The 18,627-nt window shown below is 35.5% G+C and overlaps 1 protein-coding gene across 2 annotated transcripts; it reads right to left on the bottom strand.

The window, feature by feature from the left end:
- Window positions 1-8,881: 8,881 nt before the first annotated feature.
- LOC121908328 lies at window positions 8,882-18,319 on the bottom strand. 2 transcript variants are annotated; one of them, XM_042428244.1, is made up of 6 exons: window positions 17,805-18,319; window positions 15,283-15,487; window positions 14,965-15,110; window positions 10,811-11,194; window positions 10,563-10,589; window positions 8,882-9,831 (listed from the first exon to the last, which is right to left on the bottom strand). In XM_042428244.1, exons 4-6 carry the CDS (start codon window positions 11,148-11,150, stop codon window positions 9,722-9,724), a joined length of 477 nt encoding a protein of 158 aa, XP_042284178.1. In that variant the 5' UTR covers window positions 11,151-11,194; window positions 14,965-15,110; window positions 15,283-15,487; window positions 17,805-18,319; the 3' UTR covers window positions 8,882-9,721. The 2 variants fall into 2 exon arrangements, with proteins under 2 accessions (XP_042284178.1, XP_042284179.1); XM_042428245.1 differs by having other exon boundaries at window positions 15,283-15,480.
- Window positions 18,320-18,627: the final 308 nt, after the last annotated feature.

The following is an 18,627-nucleotide window of genomic DNA, read 5'->3' as shown; positions in this document are numbered from 1 at the left end:
ATGAATGCAACAAGTTCTATCGGCACATTTTAAAGTATAAAACCATGAAAAATAATAATCTTACCAGATTCAACAGTCAGTTTGGTTCCACTGCTGAAATACATTCTGGTTCCTCCCTGATTATTCACACTGTAACTCACACTGTGACAAATACTGCTGCTCTCACTCTGATGATCATTTTTATTCTTTTTTATCTCAGTTGTGACTTTTCTAAGGTTTATTATTACAGTAATGTTGTTTCTCAATTTATATTTTGATCTATACTAATGTTGTGTTTATTCGTCTGTATTTTTGCACATAGAAAACAGTATTTAGTTTAGATGGCAAATTATATACAGTCATACTGTGTTCTCTCTGATACTGTTTTTACAGTTTAAACCAGTTTGATTATGTTTCTTGTTTGTTTTTAACTTGTTTTTAAATTTATCATTACAACATTTTTATTCTATTTCATTTTCTTGTTCAGTCTTAACGTGTCCAGGTTAGTTTAATATCAATTAAACTCTATAAAAATGGATTAAACTCAAACAAAATGACTAATGAAGGAAATTTATCGAAACATTTTTATGATATAAATTCATCTTACCAGCTTCAACAGTCAGTTTGGTTCCACTGCCGAAATAAAGTTTGTTTCCTGTCCGAGTATTCACACAGTAACTCACACTGTGACAAATACTGCTGTATGTCATGTTGTCTCTCTGTTTATATTTTATCCACTTTTATGTTGTGTTTGTTCATTAATCTGTATATTAATAGAAATGTTTATGGTAATATTTGACACTCAGCTGTGTATTTGTGCAGTTGATGTTTTATAAATGTTTCAGAGTTTCTCACTGGTTTCTCTTTGCTGCTTTTTGTTTTTTCACAGTTTAAACCAGTTTCATCCTGTTCCTTGTTTGTTTTTAACTTTTAAATTCATCATTACTCATCAACATTTTTATTCTATTTTATGTTTTTCCTGCTCAGTCTGCAGTCTGTGTGTGTCAATATCAGTTTGCATCAATCAAACTCTATAAAATGGATTAAACTCAGATAAAAATGACTAATAAAAGAAGCTCTATTAAGACATGAAACCATGAAAAATAATAATCTTACCAGATTCAACAGTCCCTTTGGTTCCACTGCCGAAATACATTCTTCCTCCCTGATTATTCACACTGTAACTTACACTGTGACAAATACTGCTGCTCTCACTCCGATGCAAGAAATCCTGATTATCCACTAAACTTCTCTCTTTTTAATATCCACTGTGACTTTTATCCTTTTATTTTACTCTCGTTTTTGTCTCAATCTCGATTTTGATTCAGGTTTTTCTTGTTTGTTCACTGATCTGTATTCGTTTTTTCAGGTGTTTTGTGATGGTTGTTTGAAACAGCTTCACATTCATAAATACCATTAATCATTATTACATCTTTACATAGAAACTAGCTTTCATCATCTAGCAAAAACTAATAATTTAGATTATATTTTCCATCTCAATTTTTAATAGAAGATGCAGTTTCCACAGCAGAAAACATTTTCGCTCAAGTTTCACGCAGTTTGCGAAAAATCAAATACCAAAAAAAGTTATTTTTTAATCTTTGTTTTATGAGTTTAGACAGAAACTCACCAGCAGCTCTTCACACTGACTTCAGAGAATCCTTAGTGTCCGTTTCAGGTTTCAGTCCCTTCAAAATCCATCAGAACGAGTCCACAGAGACAGCCGTCCAGTCCAAAAAACTCTGAGAAATACATCTGCTTTCCTTAACTTTGGAAGAAACAACCAGCAAATCCTTTGGTCCTCATATCCCACAATACAATTCAGGCTAATCACTTGTGTGTCGTGTCACAACTCAAGCTCCTCCTACTTTGGAGGGGCGTGGCCTGAAAACTAGCGAGAAACGGAAACGAGGGGTGCGTTCAGACGGTGTTCATAAACTGCAAAATATTCCACCAACTTGTTGTTACAGTCATTTACACACATAATGACACAGAAATAGATGTTATACAGAGATTAACCTGCATTAACACCAACAGACGTCCATCATGTGTTGATGTGATTTATGGAGACTTCCTGCTGTAGCACGGTTAACACGCTGTCCACATCTCTGAACTGTTCACCGATTCAAATAAGTCTGGTGTTCAAGCTTTGTAGGTGAGATTAAGAATGGGGTCATCTTAAATCAATGTATTATTTTTGATCAACGTGACAAACATTAACTGCTCCTAACAACCTCTACCACAGCTTCTGTGTCCACTTAAAATTATGTCAATGGGACGATATGTCAGTCACTGCTGATTGGTTCATGCAAAATAACCCCTCTCCAACATGAAGAAAAACTAAATGGTATTTCAGTCTGACTATCAGGCTATAAAACAGTATCATCTGCATAAAGGCGGATTTGAGAATAACACATGAAGGAGAGAATATCAAGAGAGCCTCAAATCGAACCCTGTGGAACACCGTTATGGTGTCAGACTGCTTTAGATGCCTGTCAGATCATTACAACATCGCCTGAAGCTCACGTTCTGATGATGGAATTGCATTCAACAGTTTTTTGTAACTTTTAGCGACAGACGATCACGCCATGTGACTGGTCAGGAGTGTGGAGGTGTGAAAGTAGGCGTGGTTTAAACTTCTCTCTCAAGCTCTCTTTTTCCATTCTTTACACTTCTGTCACTTTTCATGTGAAGAACTGAGTGAAACATCATGAATGTCTTTGGGGAGAGATGCCAATTTATACGATTAATTTCCTCTCCCTGCTCCTCCTTTATGACAGCATGCTTCCAGTGTAAACAGGTAGAAACACTTTTGACTCTAGATGTGGTTGGACGACAAAGTCTTTCATTTCAAACCGTTCTTTAGTAACCTCCAAAATAAGTACTCTGTTAATGTTAAGGGACCTTGTTGTCATGGCTACAACAATAATAACCATGTGGTTAAGGTTAGGTTATGATAACAGTCAAGGTTTAATAAAAACAATGTTGATTGCAGGAATTGAACAGTGATCTCTCGAGTTAAAGTCTGATGTTTTGTTGACGATCTCCTCTCTTAGTGGACTTTGTTGCTGTATATTTACGTCACCTGATTTCCTCCTTTGCTCACATCTTCATTACTACAGCGGCTAGAGGGCGTTGTCACTGCAACGTAAACAGATGTTGTTTCGGGGCATCTAAAGAAACAACCGATTGTGTTGTTTTTCTTGGTAGGACAGTCTCTCCCTCGAAGACTTTCATGGTGTTGCAGTCGGTTGTTCACACAAAGAAGTTACAGAAGTTTTTGTGTGAAGAATTTCTTTGACAGAGAAGTTCAAGCCCCGCCTACTTTCACACCTCCATGCACCCGACCAATCACAGTGTAAAGTAGGCATAGTTGACAGATTGTCTGTTTTAAAAAGTTACAAAAATTGTAGGATGCAGCCTCCATAATTCCAGCTGACTTCAGACGCTGTCAGTCAGTTTGTCACAGAGTGTTTCTCCCGTGTCACAGTCGAGCAGTAGTACTGTAATCTCTCCTGGATCTCTGCTGCTGGTGCTGATCTGGTTCATGACTCCTCTTCAGCTTCTGCTCCTATGAGATAAAAACTCCTCCAGGAGTAAAATTATAGTTTCTGTAACCGGCAGGAAGGAAAGAGCAGAACTGATGTGACCTGGTTCTGAAACAAACTCCACCTGTGGCCTGAAAATCAGCCTGAGAGGAAACATCAGCTCTCTGTGTGTGCTTTTATTTTCCAACTCTTCATTCATTTGACAGACTCAGTTTGTTCAGATCTATGCAGATGATACTGATGTGTATTTAATAGAAATATTTCAGCCAGTCGTTGCATTAGTTTCATTCTTCAGCTGGTTTAAAAACTCAATAAAAGGCTCAGTCTGGTGTTATTCTATATTTTCATTATTGTCAACAAACCAACAACATGAAAGTCCATCTCTGAATTCTTCCTTTCCTTCTCTGTCTGTGGCTCTCAGCTCTGAGCTCATTGGTTCCTACTGAAGACTTAAAACAGCTCACAAATATGTAGTTTTGTATCTAAAAAAAAGTAACAAGAGGAAATTAGAGCTGCGATGATAAAGTCATTCAACAAAAAACTAATCATCAGTTATTCTCTGGTTCCAGCTTCTCAAATGAGATGATGATGATGATGATGATGCTTTTCTCAGTTTTATATCAATGTAAACTGAATATCTTTGGGGGTTTTGGACTGTTGGTCGGACAAAGCAAGACATCTGAAGATGTTATCTTGTAATCTTGCAGCCCTGTAGGAAATAGTGCGTTGACGGATGAATCCTCTAGTGAGTATTTCTGGTAGAAGGACAGTGTGTGTGGGACTGAGTCAAAATAAACTACAGTGTTTATGTTCATGGTGAAGGAACATGTCACCCAGTGCAGCGGTGTGGTTGACTGGCATGTTTTTAATGGTTTTTAACAACAATGGAGGCCAGAGACAGAGGACCAGAACCAAGAGACATGATCACTTATTTCAGCCTCTTTACACCTGCTCCCACCTTTAGACTTGGTTTAAAGATCTTACTGATTATATTTAAGGCTCTTCATTCATCTCCCTGATATATTTCTATAACAAGTAGTTTGACATCCTCGAGTAGAGGATCAAGAGGTCTTTTCTCTGTTCCAGGGGCCTGAAAGAAAACTAGAGGAGACAGATTCTTCACAGTCAGGGCCCCGAGGAGGAAATCCGCTTGGCTGAGTCGGTGACTTCTTTTAAATCTGTTTTGAAAACACATTTTTATCAGAAAAGTCTTTCCTGACTTTATCTTCTCTGAACTGTTTTTGATTTCTGTTTTTATTTCTTCTAAATGTTCTCGATTTCATTTTTGCATATGTGAAGCACTGTGTAATGTGGGGTTTGAAAAGTGCTCTATAAATAAAGATTATTATTATTATAAAACAATACTTGTAAGTAGATCGATGCGTTGTTAGTTTTCATCCACACGTAATGAAATATATAGAAGATCACCAGATTTGTACTTTTATCAATGTAGCCAATTAAAAAATGGTTTAAAACTATTTTTGCCTGCTAGAAACGTGAATCAGACGCAGTTTGTTCAGTTGGTTGAGGGTCGGTGGTAGCCCCAGATTGTGTAGCAGGTTTTGTCATGACATCAAAGCTCAGAATCAGTTTTCTGGAAAATGAGTCTCTGACAATCTTTAAAGATTTATTTTTCAGAAAAACAGACACTTAGCTTCAAAGTAGTTTTAATCCATGAGAGGCACAAACTGGAGCTAGCATATTAGCATTTCTTTACCCTTCAATTAAAGTCCATCTTCGTCTTGTGTTTTGGGAAACGCTGATCAACATTTTCACCATTTTCTGACATTTTATGGACCAAACAACTTATCGATTAATCGAGAAAATAATCAACAGATTAATCGATAATGAAAATAATCATTAGTTGCAGCCCTGCAGCGAAGGAGGAGATATGTTGTGTCCAGCAGGAAAACTTCAGAAATCAATAATATTCAAAGATTCACAGACTCTGATTTTTAGATAAAGGAGGAGATGATGGTTTAAGGATTTTAATGAGGTAATTTAACTTTTTTGTGGCAAAAGATACAAATTATTGTCAAAAGCAGATTATTTTTATACATCTCAACACATGTCTGGAAGGGATCTTTGAAGAACAGAATCCATGGACTGACTGGCCAGATGGTTTCATCAGAATTGTGAATAAAAAAGATTTTGACAGCGTGGGAAAGCAGAAGTGACAGAGCGGACTGCAGCAGGAAGAAGCAGCAGGAAATCTCAGCAACCCCATCTACAGAGAAGACTAAACTCAGAGCTGGATCTATTGATGAGACACCAAAACACAAAATAACTGGTCGCTTTTTCTTTTGTTTTACAAATTTACAACACTGGAAACATAAAAAAATACATTTACAGAATTCATTGAGACATTTACAACCTCTCTAGCAAGTTATTTAGTTTATTATTATTAGGTCAAAATTTTTCAAATCCTTTTTTTTCGATTTTTCTTGATTGTAACGCAGCAATCAGCCTCATTCTGTCTGATTGGTTTTAGGACACAGACACACAAACACAAAATGTTTGTAGATCTTGTAACTGTTGATGTGAAAACACTTACAGAGTGATCATCTGATGCAACAGAGGCCTTCAGTTTAGATTCAGACTGACTCGCTCTCTCCTCCACCAGGTGGCAGCAGGTGAACCTCTGAGATGAAGCCTGAACTCAGAGCAGTTTTCATCTTTAGAAGCCGGAAGAAGTATTCAGATACCTTACTACAGAAAAAGTACATAAGTATTATGAGCTTGATGTAGTTAAAGTATTGCAGTGAAAGTACATAAGTATTATGAGCTTGATGTAGTTAAAGTATTGCAGTAAAAGTACATAAGTATTATGAGCTTGATGTAGTTCAAGTATTGCAGTAAAAGTACATAAGTATTATGAGCTTGATGTAGTTAAAGTATTGCAGTAAAAGTATATAAGTATTATGAGCTTGATGTAGTTCAAGTATTGCAGTAAAAGTACATAAGTATTATGAGCTTGATGTAGTTAAAGTATTGCAGTAAAAGTACATAAGTATTATGAGCTTGATGTAGTTAAAGTATTGCAGTAAAAGTATATAAGTATTATGAGCTTGATGTAGTTAAAGTATTGCAGTAAAAGTACATAAGTATTATGAGCTTGATGTAGTTAAAGTATTGCAGTAAAAGTAGTGGTTTGGTCCCTCTGACTGATATATTATTATATATGACATCATTAGATTATTAATAGTGAAGCATCAGTGTTAGAGCAGCATGTTACTGTTGTAGCTGCTGGAGGTGGAGCTAGTTTACACTACTTTATATACAGTTAGCTAGTTTAGTCCAGTGGTTCCCAACCTAGGGGTCGGGCCCCTCCAAAGGGTCAGCAGATAAATCTGAGGGGTGGTGAGATGATTAATGGGAGAGGAAAGAAGAAAAAACAAAGTTCTTTTTCTCTAATCTTTGATTTTTGCTGAAATATTGGATCATTTGAACATTTATTGAAATGAAAGCATGTGAGAAGTTTAGAGGGAAAAATCACTATTTGGTGGAGCTGTTAACAACTCATAGACATGTGAAATGTGACCCCGACTACACACTGCTTTTTGTAAGACGTCAAAAGCCAAAAAGGTTGGAAACCACTGGTTTCATCTTTAACAATGTGTTGTATTTTAAAAGCTTGTTATATTATCCATTGTGTCAAATCTTCATCTGAAAAGTAACTAAAGCTGTTAAATAAATGTAGTGGAGTAGAAAGTACAATATTTCCCTCTGAAATGTAGAAAGTAGCATCACATGAAATACTCAAGTAAAGTACAAGTACCTCAAAACTGTACTTAAGTCCAGCACTTACCAAATATCAAATAATTAAACTATTTTAGAGACTATTTTCCATATTTTAAAGATCTTGGCTGCAGATGCTGACAGCACATTTCTGGCATGTTTTGTTTTTCCTGCTTTATGATATAAATGTTGAAATATGACAGAAGTTCATCTGTTTCGTCACTGAAGAGAGATTTTCTCTCTTAATTATGACACTAAAACAGAATAACTGTCTCTGTTAAACATGTTTAGTCAGATAAAAACATGATGAAGTGTGATAATTTACAAATAGACGTGTGATTTTTGTACTTTATGACTTCACATGTGCTTTTTTTTGTGAGAGCAGATTCATGAATATCAATAGATTCATCATAGAATGTGATTAAGTCTCATCAGGTAATAAATGTTTTATATTTTCATTGTATTTAGTCTTATTTTTGTACATCATTTCAACTGCATTTTTATTTCTCATTGACCTCATTAGTTTTTGTGAGTTATGTGAAGTAGCTGCTGTGAAACTGTTCCTGTTAATTAATAAACACTTTCTATCCGTCTAGATATACAGATATATAGAATATGAAACAGTCATGTACAGATCCGTATCTCAGTGGAACAGTCTGACGTCCTTTCTTATCTCAACAATCTACCAAACAAACAAAAACAGGTTTCAGAGACGGAGGTTACTGCTGACAACAAACCTTTTTAATGAGTATTTGTATGATTTTGCAGTAATTTTACTGTTAAATGCAGTGATGTTTATTGTTTGCTGTATGTGAACATCAGCTGATGAAATATGACGTAGTTTGTTCTGCAGCTTTATTGCAGCAGATGTGTGTAAATCTAAATGTAAAATGTTCTCATAACAAACCAGAGCTGAGCTTTTCTGTTCAGTTCTCTGGAACAACTGGACTTTATATTTATGATTTAATGAACCTTTCATAAATAATCTATCCTTTCATGTATTTTCTCATGTTAATGTTGAACTCAGCCTGTCTGTCTGTCTGTGTGAAACTATGGAGCTGAACATCAAAGCGTTAATTATAATTCCTGCGTCATAAACGAACACCGAGAAGTAGAAACAAGCTGTGAACAAACAGAGAGTCGGTTTCTGCTGTCGATGTGAAACCGAGCCGTCCGATCTTTATCTGCAGCTTTCGGGTTTGACTGTTGTGATGGTTTCAGGTTTCTGTTGAAATGTGGTTTTCAACTGATGAAACTGCTGCACAGGAAGTCAACAGACTGACAGACATCAGCAGACGGAGACTGTCAGCTAGAAAACTACATGTTATGTACAAAGTTTAAATACGGACTCATATAAAAGCAAATCACATCCAGCAAAGAAAGAAAAAAACGGATCCATTGTCTCATAATTATGACTGAGCACCTTATAATCTCAACAGCTGAAATGAGATTTAGTAATTATGAGATATGGAAGTCATAATTACAGGAGCCCTTTGTGCTTCTGTAGATTAATAAATGTATTAAACCTAATTGTTTCTGCATATTTGAGTATTATTTAAGTCTTTCAAGTCCAGTAATAAACCTCCTCATACAGAGTCAATTATACAGACGACTGATATAATCACAATCAGCTTTATTTGTACAGCTATTTTTAAAGCAAAGTTACAGAAGGCATCACATGCCAGAATAATGAAATAACAAATAATATGAATATCACTAAAAAAAAAAAAAGAGGTTTGATCAGTAAAGATGTGATGAATTAAAAAGAGACAAAGCGCAGAAAACTACTGACTAATGAAATAAAACTTCACAGACATGAGTTTTTAGCATAAAGTTAAAGAAAGTCGCTTCATAAGAAAATATAAGGAGATTAAACTCAGCAGATCATCTCAGATAGACTTTTTAAAAATGACTTCAGTAACAGTAAAATGAGATTTATGATAATGTTGTGTATTTACTTGAATTAAACAGGTTTTATTTACAGGTTTGTGAAGAACGAGGTGAAGGCAGCTTTGGTTTCCACGGTGACTTTATGTTTTAGTATTTGTTGCAGTTTTTGAATCTGAAACATATTTTTCTTAATGTTTTCAGTTTTGTATGTTTCCTCGTATTTGTTGCATTTCTGAATTTAAAACTAATTTTTCCAGCATCAAGAGAAGTGAACTGAACAAAATGCTAAAAGTTTGATACATTTTTTCAATGTTTGTGGCTCTTGTATGTATTTTGTCCTTAGAGGCCACCGTAGGTCAATTCTGTCAGAATGTAAAAAAAATAAAATATTGGATGACAGATGAATAACTGTGTTTAGAACCATAAACATGATACTGAGAACAATCAATCAATCAATCAATCAGTCTTATTGGATCCTGATTTCACTGCTTCAGCTGATCTGTCCCTCCCAAACATGGCGGTACGACGAGTCGTCTGGCGGAGACGAAGCTGAGCTGAACTCGCTGTTAGAAGATCATGGCTCTGATGGTGAGGAGGGTGCTGAAGGCCACAGTCTTGGTGAAGATCACTCGGACTCCGTTCATCACCAGCAGGAAGAAGTTCAGCCTGGCTTTTTCTGTCCAGGAGAGAAAAGAAAACACAACGAGTTCAGACCGAATCATTAAACTGTTGGAACAGTTTAGCCTGATGTAGTTCAAGTATTGCAGTAAAAGTACATAAGTATTATGAGCCTGATGTAGTTAAAGTATTGCAGTAAAAGTACATAAGTATTCTGAGCTTGATGTAGTTAAAGTATTGCAGTAAAAGTACATAAGTATTATGAGCTTGATGTAGTTAAAGTATTGCAGTAAAAGTAGTGGTTTGGTCCCTCTGACTGATATATTATTATATATGACATCATTAGATTATTAATAGTGAAGCATCAGTGTTAGAGCAGCATGTTACTGTTGTAGCTGCTGGAGGTGGAGCTAGTTTACACTACTTTATATACAGTTAGCTAGTTTAGTCCAGTGGTTCCCAACCTAGGGGTCGGGCCCCTCCAAAGGGTCAGCAGATAAATCTGAGGGGTGGTGAGATGATTAATGGGAGAGGAAAGAAGAAGAAACAAAGTTCTGATACACAAATCTGTTCTCAGTTTTTTGGACTTTTTCTCTAATCTTTGATTTTTGCTGAAATATTGGATCATTTGAACATTTATTGAAATGAAAGCATGTGAGAAGTTTAGAGGGAAAAATCACTATTTGGTGGAGCTGTTAACAACTCATAGACATGTGAAATTTGGAACAGTGTGGAACAGTTTGGAACAGTTTTGTGCTGCAGGGTGTTCAGATGTGTTTGGTGACTCACCTGGATGAACGTCCTTGCAGAGATCCACTGGTTGGTGAAAACAGAAAACATCAGTTAGTCAGACACACAAACATCATAATTACTATTAATAAATATTAATAATAATAAACATTTATGAGTTCTGTAAACATCTGATCAAAGAATAAATAACGAGCATGCAGACGTTCGGCAGCTGACACAATCACAGTTTCAATATTCTGACACTCATCCTGATGAAGATGACTATTGTGATGAAGATGATTTCGTACGGTTGCAATTGTTGGTGGACTGGTGGTAGATGGACGTGTCATTGTTGCTGGATGAGGTGTTGTTGGCGGGTGAGCTTTTGTCGGCGGGTGAGGTTTTGTTGCTGGATGAGCCGATGGTGCTGGTCTTGCCTTTCATCTCACAGGAGAGAAGCGTCTTGTTGGTGAATCCAGCGAAGAAGTAGCCTTTCTGGTTTTTGGACATGACGGCCTTGCTGGTGTCCAGCTTGACTGCCGGCTCGTTCTTCACATTCAGGACCATTTCAGCTGTCTTCGGATAGAAGCCAGTAGCCAGGCAGACGTCCGGCGGCAGCGGCGACGACCCCCACCCGCCCTCCGGCATCAGAGGGTTCAGGGCAAACAGATTCGGCAAGACTGGCGAATCATCTGCACAGGAACAAAGACAAATGTCAATTTTACAGTCAAATTTTCAGCTTTACAAACATGTAGATGCTTTGAAACTATAAACATCAGAGAGAAACGAAGATAAAGTTCAGAAATATGATCATAGAATATCTGAGAACTGTCCAAAATGTGGAATTACACATGCATCGATCTCTTTTCGTGGCCAAAAAAATGATTACGGTGTCATGGCTGAAAGCTCAGCCCCCCCCCCCCTCCCCCCCCTCCGTGACACCATGGAGAGAGAAGATAAAGGATGTCTATTATATGGAAAATATAACAACAAAGTTACAACTAAAGACAGACGTGTTCTTGACGAAATGTTCAACTATTATTTCTTTTCTTTCCCCATTCCTCTTCTTATTTAAACGTGAGCAAGTTTTACTTCAAGTTTTACTTTTTTTTTTTTTTTTGCTGTATATATACGTATGTATGTGTTTGTAACTTTTTTTTGTTTTGCTTTGTTTTTTAAAATTTGTTTATTTATCTATTTAATTTTATTTGCTTTTTATTATTATTATTATTATTATTATTAATTTTATTTACTTATGCTCTGATAATGGCTGTATGGATGATGGATACATGATGGAAGGTCAAACATCATGAACGGACCCTTAACATTGCTTCATTTACACCTGTATTTATGTAAATACTTGAAAGCTGATTGTATTGTATGACTGCACTTGAGAAAAGGAAATAAAATAAGTTTAAAAAAAAAAAAAAAAAAACTCATGCATTGATCCATTCTGTCTGTTGTCAAAGTAAAGAAGAAAACAAACAGATTATCAGAGATGTTTATTCTCTAGTTTCATTTAGACTTTATTACTACACATCATACGTCTCATAAATACTGTGATAAAAAGTACAATCATTTTAATCCAGTTTTCATATTTCAGGATCTAATGAAGGAAACAGTGAAGTATCCGAGCGAGGAGTTGGATTTTTCTTTTTGTTCACTGACTGTATTTAAGAAACTGGTCATTAAAAGTACTCTTGATTAAATGTTTTCTCATGTGGGGAGAAATCTCAGACTTTAAACTGAAGGATAATAACGAGGCCAGAACCTACAAATATAATCTACAGTAATCAAAGCTTTAGTTTGAAATGTATTTTCATCGTTACGTTAAGTTAACAACATATTAAGATAATGAAGTTGCTGTATTTCTGCAGAACTTCGATGCTGTATGAAACTTATTGTGATAAAAGTTAGTTTAATATTTATCGTGCTGATTATTGTTGTTATGAATATTTATCAGATAAAGAGCTTCATCAACTTTGATTTAAAACCTATTAAACTCATTTAAAAAATGTAATTTATAAAATATTTGAACTGCATTCAGTAAATTCATTTCACTACTCTGACATTTAAGAAGTTGGAACGTTTTCTTCTTTCTTTGTCTTTGATGTGAATATTCTTTAACTATTCAGGCGTTTGATTTGTTATATATTGATAAATAAAAACTTATCAAACTTATTTCTGTTGTTTGTTTTGAATAGTTCTCTCATGTTGTTTGATTTTCACTTTCAGCTGCAATTAAGTTCCATAACAGTAAAGTTTATTATTATTATTTTTACTATTATTCGTAGTAATAGTCGTAGTACCAGTATGTAGGTATTAATATATATATATATATATACTGGTTCATCTCTTTCTCAGCACACAGAAACCAGATTTTTAAACTGATTCAAGACTTTTATTTGACTGAATTTCAAACCACTTAAGTTCTTGAATTTGAAAAACATCATTTCACATATTTCAGGACTTTTCCAGGACTTTTCCAGGACTTTTCCAGGACTTTTCCAGGACTTTTCCAGGACTTTTCCAGGACTTCATTTATATCACTTTAAATTGCATTTCTTGTGACTTTATCATGATTTAATAAGATTAAGTTTAGTTTCTCAGCAGACAAAAAAGCATCAAGAAATAGAAACATTTCATAAAACTAAACTTAATACCTGAAGCTTTTTTTTTATTTAAAAACACTTAAATTGTAAATTCGAAAACATTACATCTACATATACATCTGGTCTTCAATGAATTACTTTACATTTCAATGTTTTTAGGTTTTCTGTCTTTTAAGTTATTTTTCATTTTGATAAAAGCACATTTAGTTCTGTTTCTTGTAACATCATCATTTAATAAGATTATTAGAAGAAAACTGACGTTAACATCATGAATTTAAAAACTGAATTTAAGGTTTTCACTTGAGTGCCTTTTAACTCTCCACCTGTAATCTTGTTCTTGTACAAGTTAACATAATCATCATTCAACAATAATATAATTTCTAATTACTATTAATGTCAGTCTGGTTTGAATTTCTTGGCAGAGAATCATCAACGACGCTTCAAACTGAATCAACTGAAGTCTCTTAACTCAGAAAACTGATTTTAGACTTTTTCAAGACTTTCAGACACGCTGGAAGAAAATATTATATATATACATATATATATCTAATATTTTGCTTCTGTTTTAGTTTCAATAAATAAATAAAATGAGTTTAAGACATTTAGTAGCTTCAGGTTTTCACGGAGTATCAAAGCCAAACTGACTTCAAGAATAAAATCATAATATTTTCAGAAAAAAGTTGGAACTTTATGAGAATTATTATGAGAAAAATGGAATAACTTATCAGAGGAGCAGTTTGAGGAATGTGGAACATCTCGAGCAGGTTTATTGTAGGTTTCACAAATAACAAAATACTTCATGTTTTTCGCTCATTAGCATCATATTATTATTATTATTATTAGTATCAGGACTTTGAAAGGATTTTATCGATTCCAAAGAAAGAAACAGGTGAACTTGGAAGAAATGGACTCGACTGCGAGGTTGCCGGCGGTTACGTTTGATATTACGACTTTTTATTTGTAGAATTACGACTTCGTTCTTGTGATATTACGACTTTTATTTCTTGTCGAGTTAAGACTTTAATCTCATAATCTTAAAAAATGATTTCTCTCAGTGTGTCTCTAACACTCCGTCATAAATACATTTAACATAATCATTATTCAACAATATTATAATTTATAATTACTATTAATGTCAGTCTGGTTTTAATTTCTCAGCAGAAGAACATCAAGAAACCACAACGGTTCTAGATTTAAGACACAAAACATTTTAGTTAAAACCGCTTAAGTCTCTTCAGCCAGAAACTAATTTTAGCTGCTTCTGTTCACTCTGCATTTAAACTTTAATGTCTTTTCGCCTAATTCTTCTTCACATAAATGACTTTTCAGCTGTTTGTCATGCAGAAGTTAACATTTTAATGATCTAATATTAGTATTTCTCAGCACCTTTTCAGTCCTTAAACTGTAGAAAACATTCATTCAGGACTTTCAGGAGGAGATTTTAACAGGTTTTAACAGATTTTAACAGGTTTTCAGGTTTTCAGGTTTTCTTTTTCATATCAAACCTTTTGAGCTGCATTTCTGGTACGACTAATCTAGTTATCATTATTATTTCTCATTATTTGCAATATTACAGCACGCTAACAAACTCAGTTTAAGACCTAAAAGTTGCAGTTGACTGTATTCTGGTTTGGTTTTCTGGACTATTTCAGGCTTTAAGACAACATTATTTGAAACTTTGTGCTGCTGAGCTCCTCTGTGGATTTGAGTCTGCAGCTCCGTTTCACAGCAGCTGAACTGATCCATCAAATTTAACCCTTAAACATTAAAAACAGATTTCCAAAACTAAACAGACCCTGTAAAGTCACTAATTCTCAGGATGTTAGGAAGGAGAAAGCATGTTTTCTTACCTTTAGGATTGACGGTGAGTGTGATATTCTTCCCAAAGAGTAAAGCATCACAGTGTTACATCCCCATACAAAAACCTCTGAGCTGTCAATCACTCCAAAAGCAGCTCAAAGTTTTATAAATCAGCTTCACATCAACACACAGCGAGCTGTGAACACAGCGGAATAAACACAGAGAGTTTGAGTTGTGTGTTGTACTGCTAAACATCAGAATAAAGAACATTTCAGCGACGCATGCAGCAGCGCAGCAGAGACACAGAGTTCACTAAACTGAAGATATTTAAGTGTTTTCAGGTAGAAAAGCTGCAGCTGACAACTCACCTGAAACACTGAGTCTGTCGTCGGTCTGTGTGTTGATTCTGGATCTTTTTCTGACTCTAAACAGACTGAGGAGAGCAGGCTGGAGGTTTTTGTTCAGCTCTGTGTGGATGTTCAGTCACTGTGTAGTCCACCCCAACACAGTGAAATACACTCGTACAAAAACCTCTGACAGCTGCAGGAGGCTGTCTCATCACACTGCTGCCGCCTCAACAAAAACAAGACACAAAAATGTTCTCATTATAACAAAATCCTTTTCATTACATTTACTCAAATACTGTACTGTACAGTTTTGAGATACTTTATCATATTTTTATCCAATTTTATCTCCATTAAACATCCTTAGTCAGATGAAAATATGTTTGTATCATATATATATATATATATATATATATATATATATATATATCAATTATGGTTTGTATCATAATAAAGAAAGATGAACCTCTGTCACCAAGAAAAACATCCACTCTAATTAAAACAACTTTTCTTACTTTCATCTCATTATATCAAGAAACTTAATCAGTATCTCATGAAAAAGAGAAATGTTTGTCGTTACAACAACATGTACATCCTTGTTATAGCAAGAAAATGAATCATTTTTGCACAATATAAAAGTATCTTATTAAAACAAAAAGTATTTGTTATGACGATATGTCAGTGTACGTACAACTTATTACTTTTTTCAACATACCAACTTATAAAAACAAGAAACTTTTCTTATCAAAACATTTGCTGCATCAAGAAATGTCCTTGTTACGAAATCAGCAAATCTTATTAAAACACAAAACATTTGTTGTCATAACAAAATTAAAGAGTCTACAGCCATGCTAGCAGCTCTGTGATACTGTACTTATACACAGCGGTGCTATCATCAACATGCTAACATGTACACAATGGCAATGCTAATATGCTAATGCTAAACAGGTATGTTTACTATCTTAGTTTAGTGTGTTAACGTTTGCTAATAAGAAAACATCTATGAGATGCATTAACGGAGGGGTTCACAATGTGTGTTAAACCATCAGTCAGGTGTCCATAGTAACAGCGAAAGAGGTTTTCCTCGCTGTAATCATTCCTCCTGTTCATACTGGATATTAAAAGATCCTTCAAATGTGTTTTTAATGGAAGTGATGGAGGCTGAAATCCACAATGTGTCCACACAGTCATTTAAAAGTCTGTGTGAAGCTTCTATTCAGCTTCAGCAGTCTGAGTTAGTCATATCAAGTGGATATCTGACACATTTACAGTCTTTGTGTTTCCCTGTTGAGCTGCAGGTGGAAGTATAGTAACAAAAAGAGGAACTTTGGCACTAAAAAGACTGTAACGTTGAAAGATATCTACTTGATTTGACTCATTTGGACGCTGAAGCTTCATATTAGCTTCAGATAAACTTTTAAATACATTTTTGCACAGAAGGAGGACTGTGGATTTTGTCCTCCATCACTTCCATTGTAAGGTCATTATGAAGGGATCTTCTAATGGTCAGTATGAACAGGAGGAATGATTACAGCAAGGAAAACAGGTTTTACTTTTCATTTGGGCTCCTGACTGTTGGTTTAAAACACATTTGAAAAATTGTCAACTTGTCCTTTAAGAGAAGAGCGGTGACATGTAGAATAGTATCATCTGCATAAAAATGTACATTACAATTTAGGGTGACAGAGATGATATTATTTATGCATATGGTGAATAAAATAGTGGGACACTAAGAGCACTTGACTTGGGAAACTACTGCCTCACCTCCACCTGAGAGTCATCAAACCGTTTAATGGACTGTTCATCTAGTCCTAACAAGGATCATTTTTCTAGTAAAATATTATAATCAACAGAATCACATTTCACAGCAATCCATCCAACAATTATTGAGATATTTCAATACAAAACAAATACATCAACCTAAATGGTGGCACTAGAGAGGAAATCAGACAATCAGTAAAGTCTTCCTCTGGGAAACATGACTGTACAAATTGTCGAGCCCATCTATCAAGTAGATGTTGAGATATTAAATTGAAAAAGTGAAAACTTTGATCTGCTGGTGCTGCGAGAGAAAAAGTCAAACCTTTCTTGGTATATCACTTTATCTAGGCTACGGCTATTTCAAATCCATCAACATATTGTGCCACCACCGCCCAACCGAGTGCTTCTAGTTTCAAGACCTTATCAGTGAATGTATAATGGACAATAAGCAGATAAACATCTATGGACAGGTATGTCAGTGTACATATCGACTGAAGTTTTCAGCAACAGGAATGACCCCCTCCCCAGTCCCCACCTGCCTGAACACCAAACAAACTTACAATAAAATAAAATAAATAAATAAAATCAAAATCATTAGATTTTTTTTAAATCTATATGTAAGAATTAGAAATTCCTTTTCATTAGTGACACCGGTGGTCGTTAAGTGAGTTGCAGTCAGCATCCTGTTGCTTGCGCAGGTGCTCGCATTAGCAGTGCTAACATTAGCGAGCTAAAACCACAATATCACAGTATATTTCACATGCTTTGCAGTGATGTTAGCTTACCCGTTCAATAGGAAGAAAGCCAGCTCGTGGTTGGACATTAGCGGACGGATTTCTAAGCTAACGTTAGCTAGTGTTGTACCCTGCTGGCGCTGTAGCACTTGGGAGTACACATAAACATCATATCCTTTGGATTTACCTGGAAAAACCATCCCGGATCCTTTACACAGGCCCCTTTCACACATGCAGTCTATCCCTGAAACGTTCAGGAACATTTCCTGCATGGGATCATGTGTGAATGGGAGCAGGGATCAATATTCTGGGAAATCTGTACTGCCAATTTCCCACCTCAAGACCTTGTGACATTTCAGGGAAAATGCCAGTACAGCTGCGTCATAAATGGAAGCAGTAACATTGCAGGGACAAGCACGTAAAAGGTTACGTCCGTCTGACAAAAGACACCCATGTAGAGCAAACGAACCAATCACAAGACTCTGCTGATGACGTAATTGAATCTGCAACATGTTTACGGTTGCCTTGCCAATGCTTTCGTGGGTGATTTGTCTCACAAGCTTGTTGAACATTATATACTTTATAAGAACATTGGTACCGGACTAAACAGCTTCTCTCCATGGATGTATAAAGAGAACTGGATACAGCGTTGGAGGCGGGGCCCTGTTCATTCCTATGAAAGGTGCTCAGTGGCGCATAAAGCAAAAAAAACAAAATCGACTTCCAGGTATGAAAGTACCCGGATCTTCCACATTGTGCAGCGCATAGAGTATGCGCACTAGTGACTTTCGCTGGCCGAGTCGGCTACTTCCGGTTTAGCCCAACAGCTAACTTGAATGGGGATAAAACAATTCAATCATGTGGCTCTTCTAGA

Source organism: Thunnus maccoyii, chromosome 12 (genome assembly GCF_910596095.1).
Source record: "Thunnus maccoyii chromosome 12, fThuMac1.1, whole genome shotgun sequence".
Taxonomy (NCBI): Eukaryota; Metazoa; Chordata; class Actinopteri; order Scombriformes; family Scombridae; genus Thunnus; species Thunnus maccoyii.
Note: the sequence above shows the minus strand (reverse complement) of the source record. Positions and strands in the feature narration are given on the sequence as shown.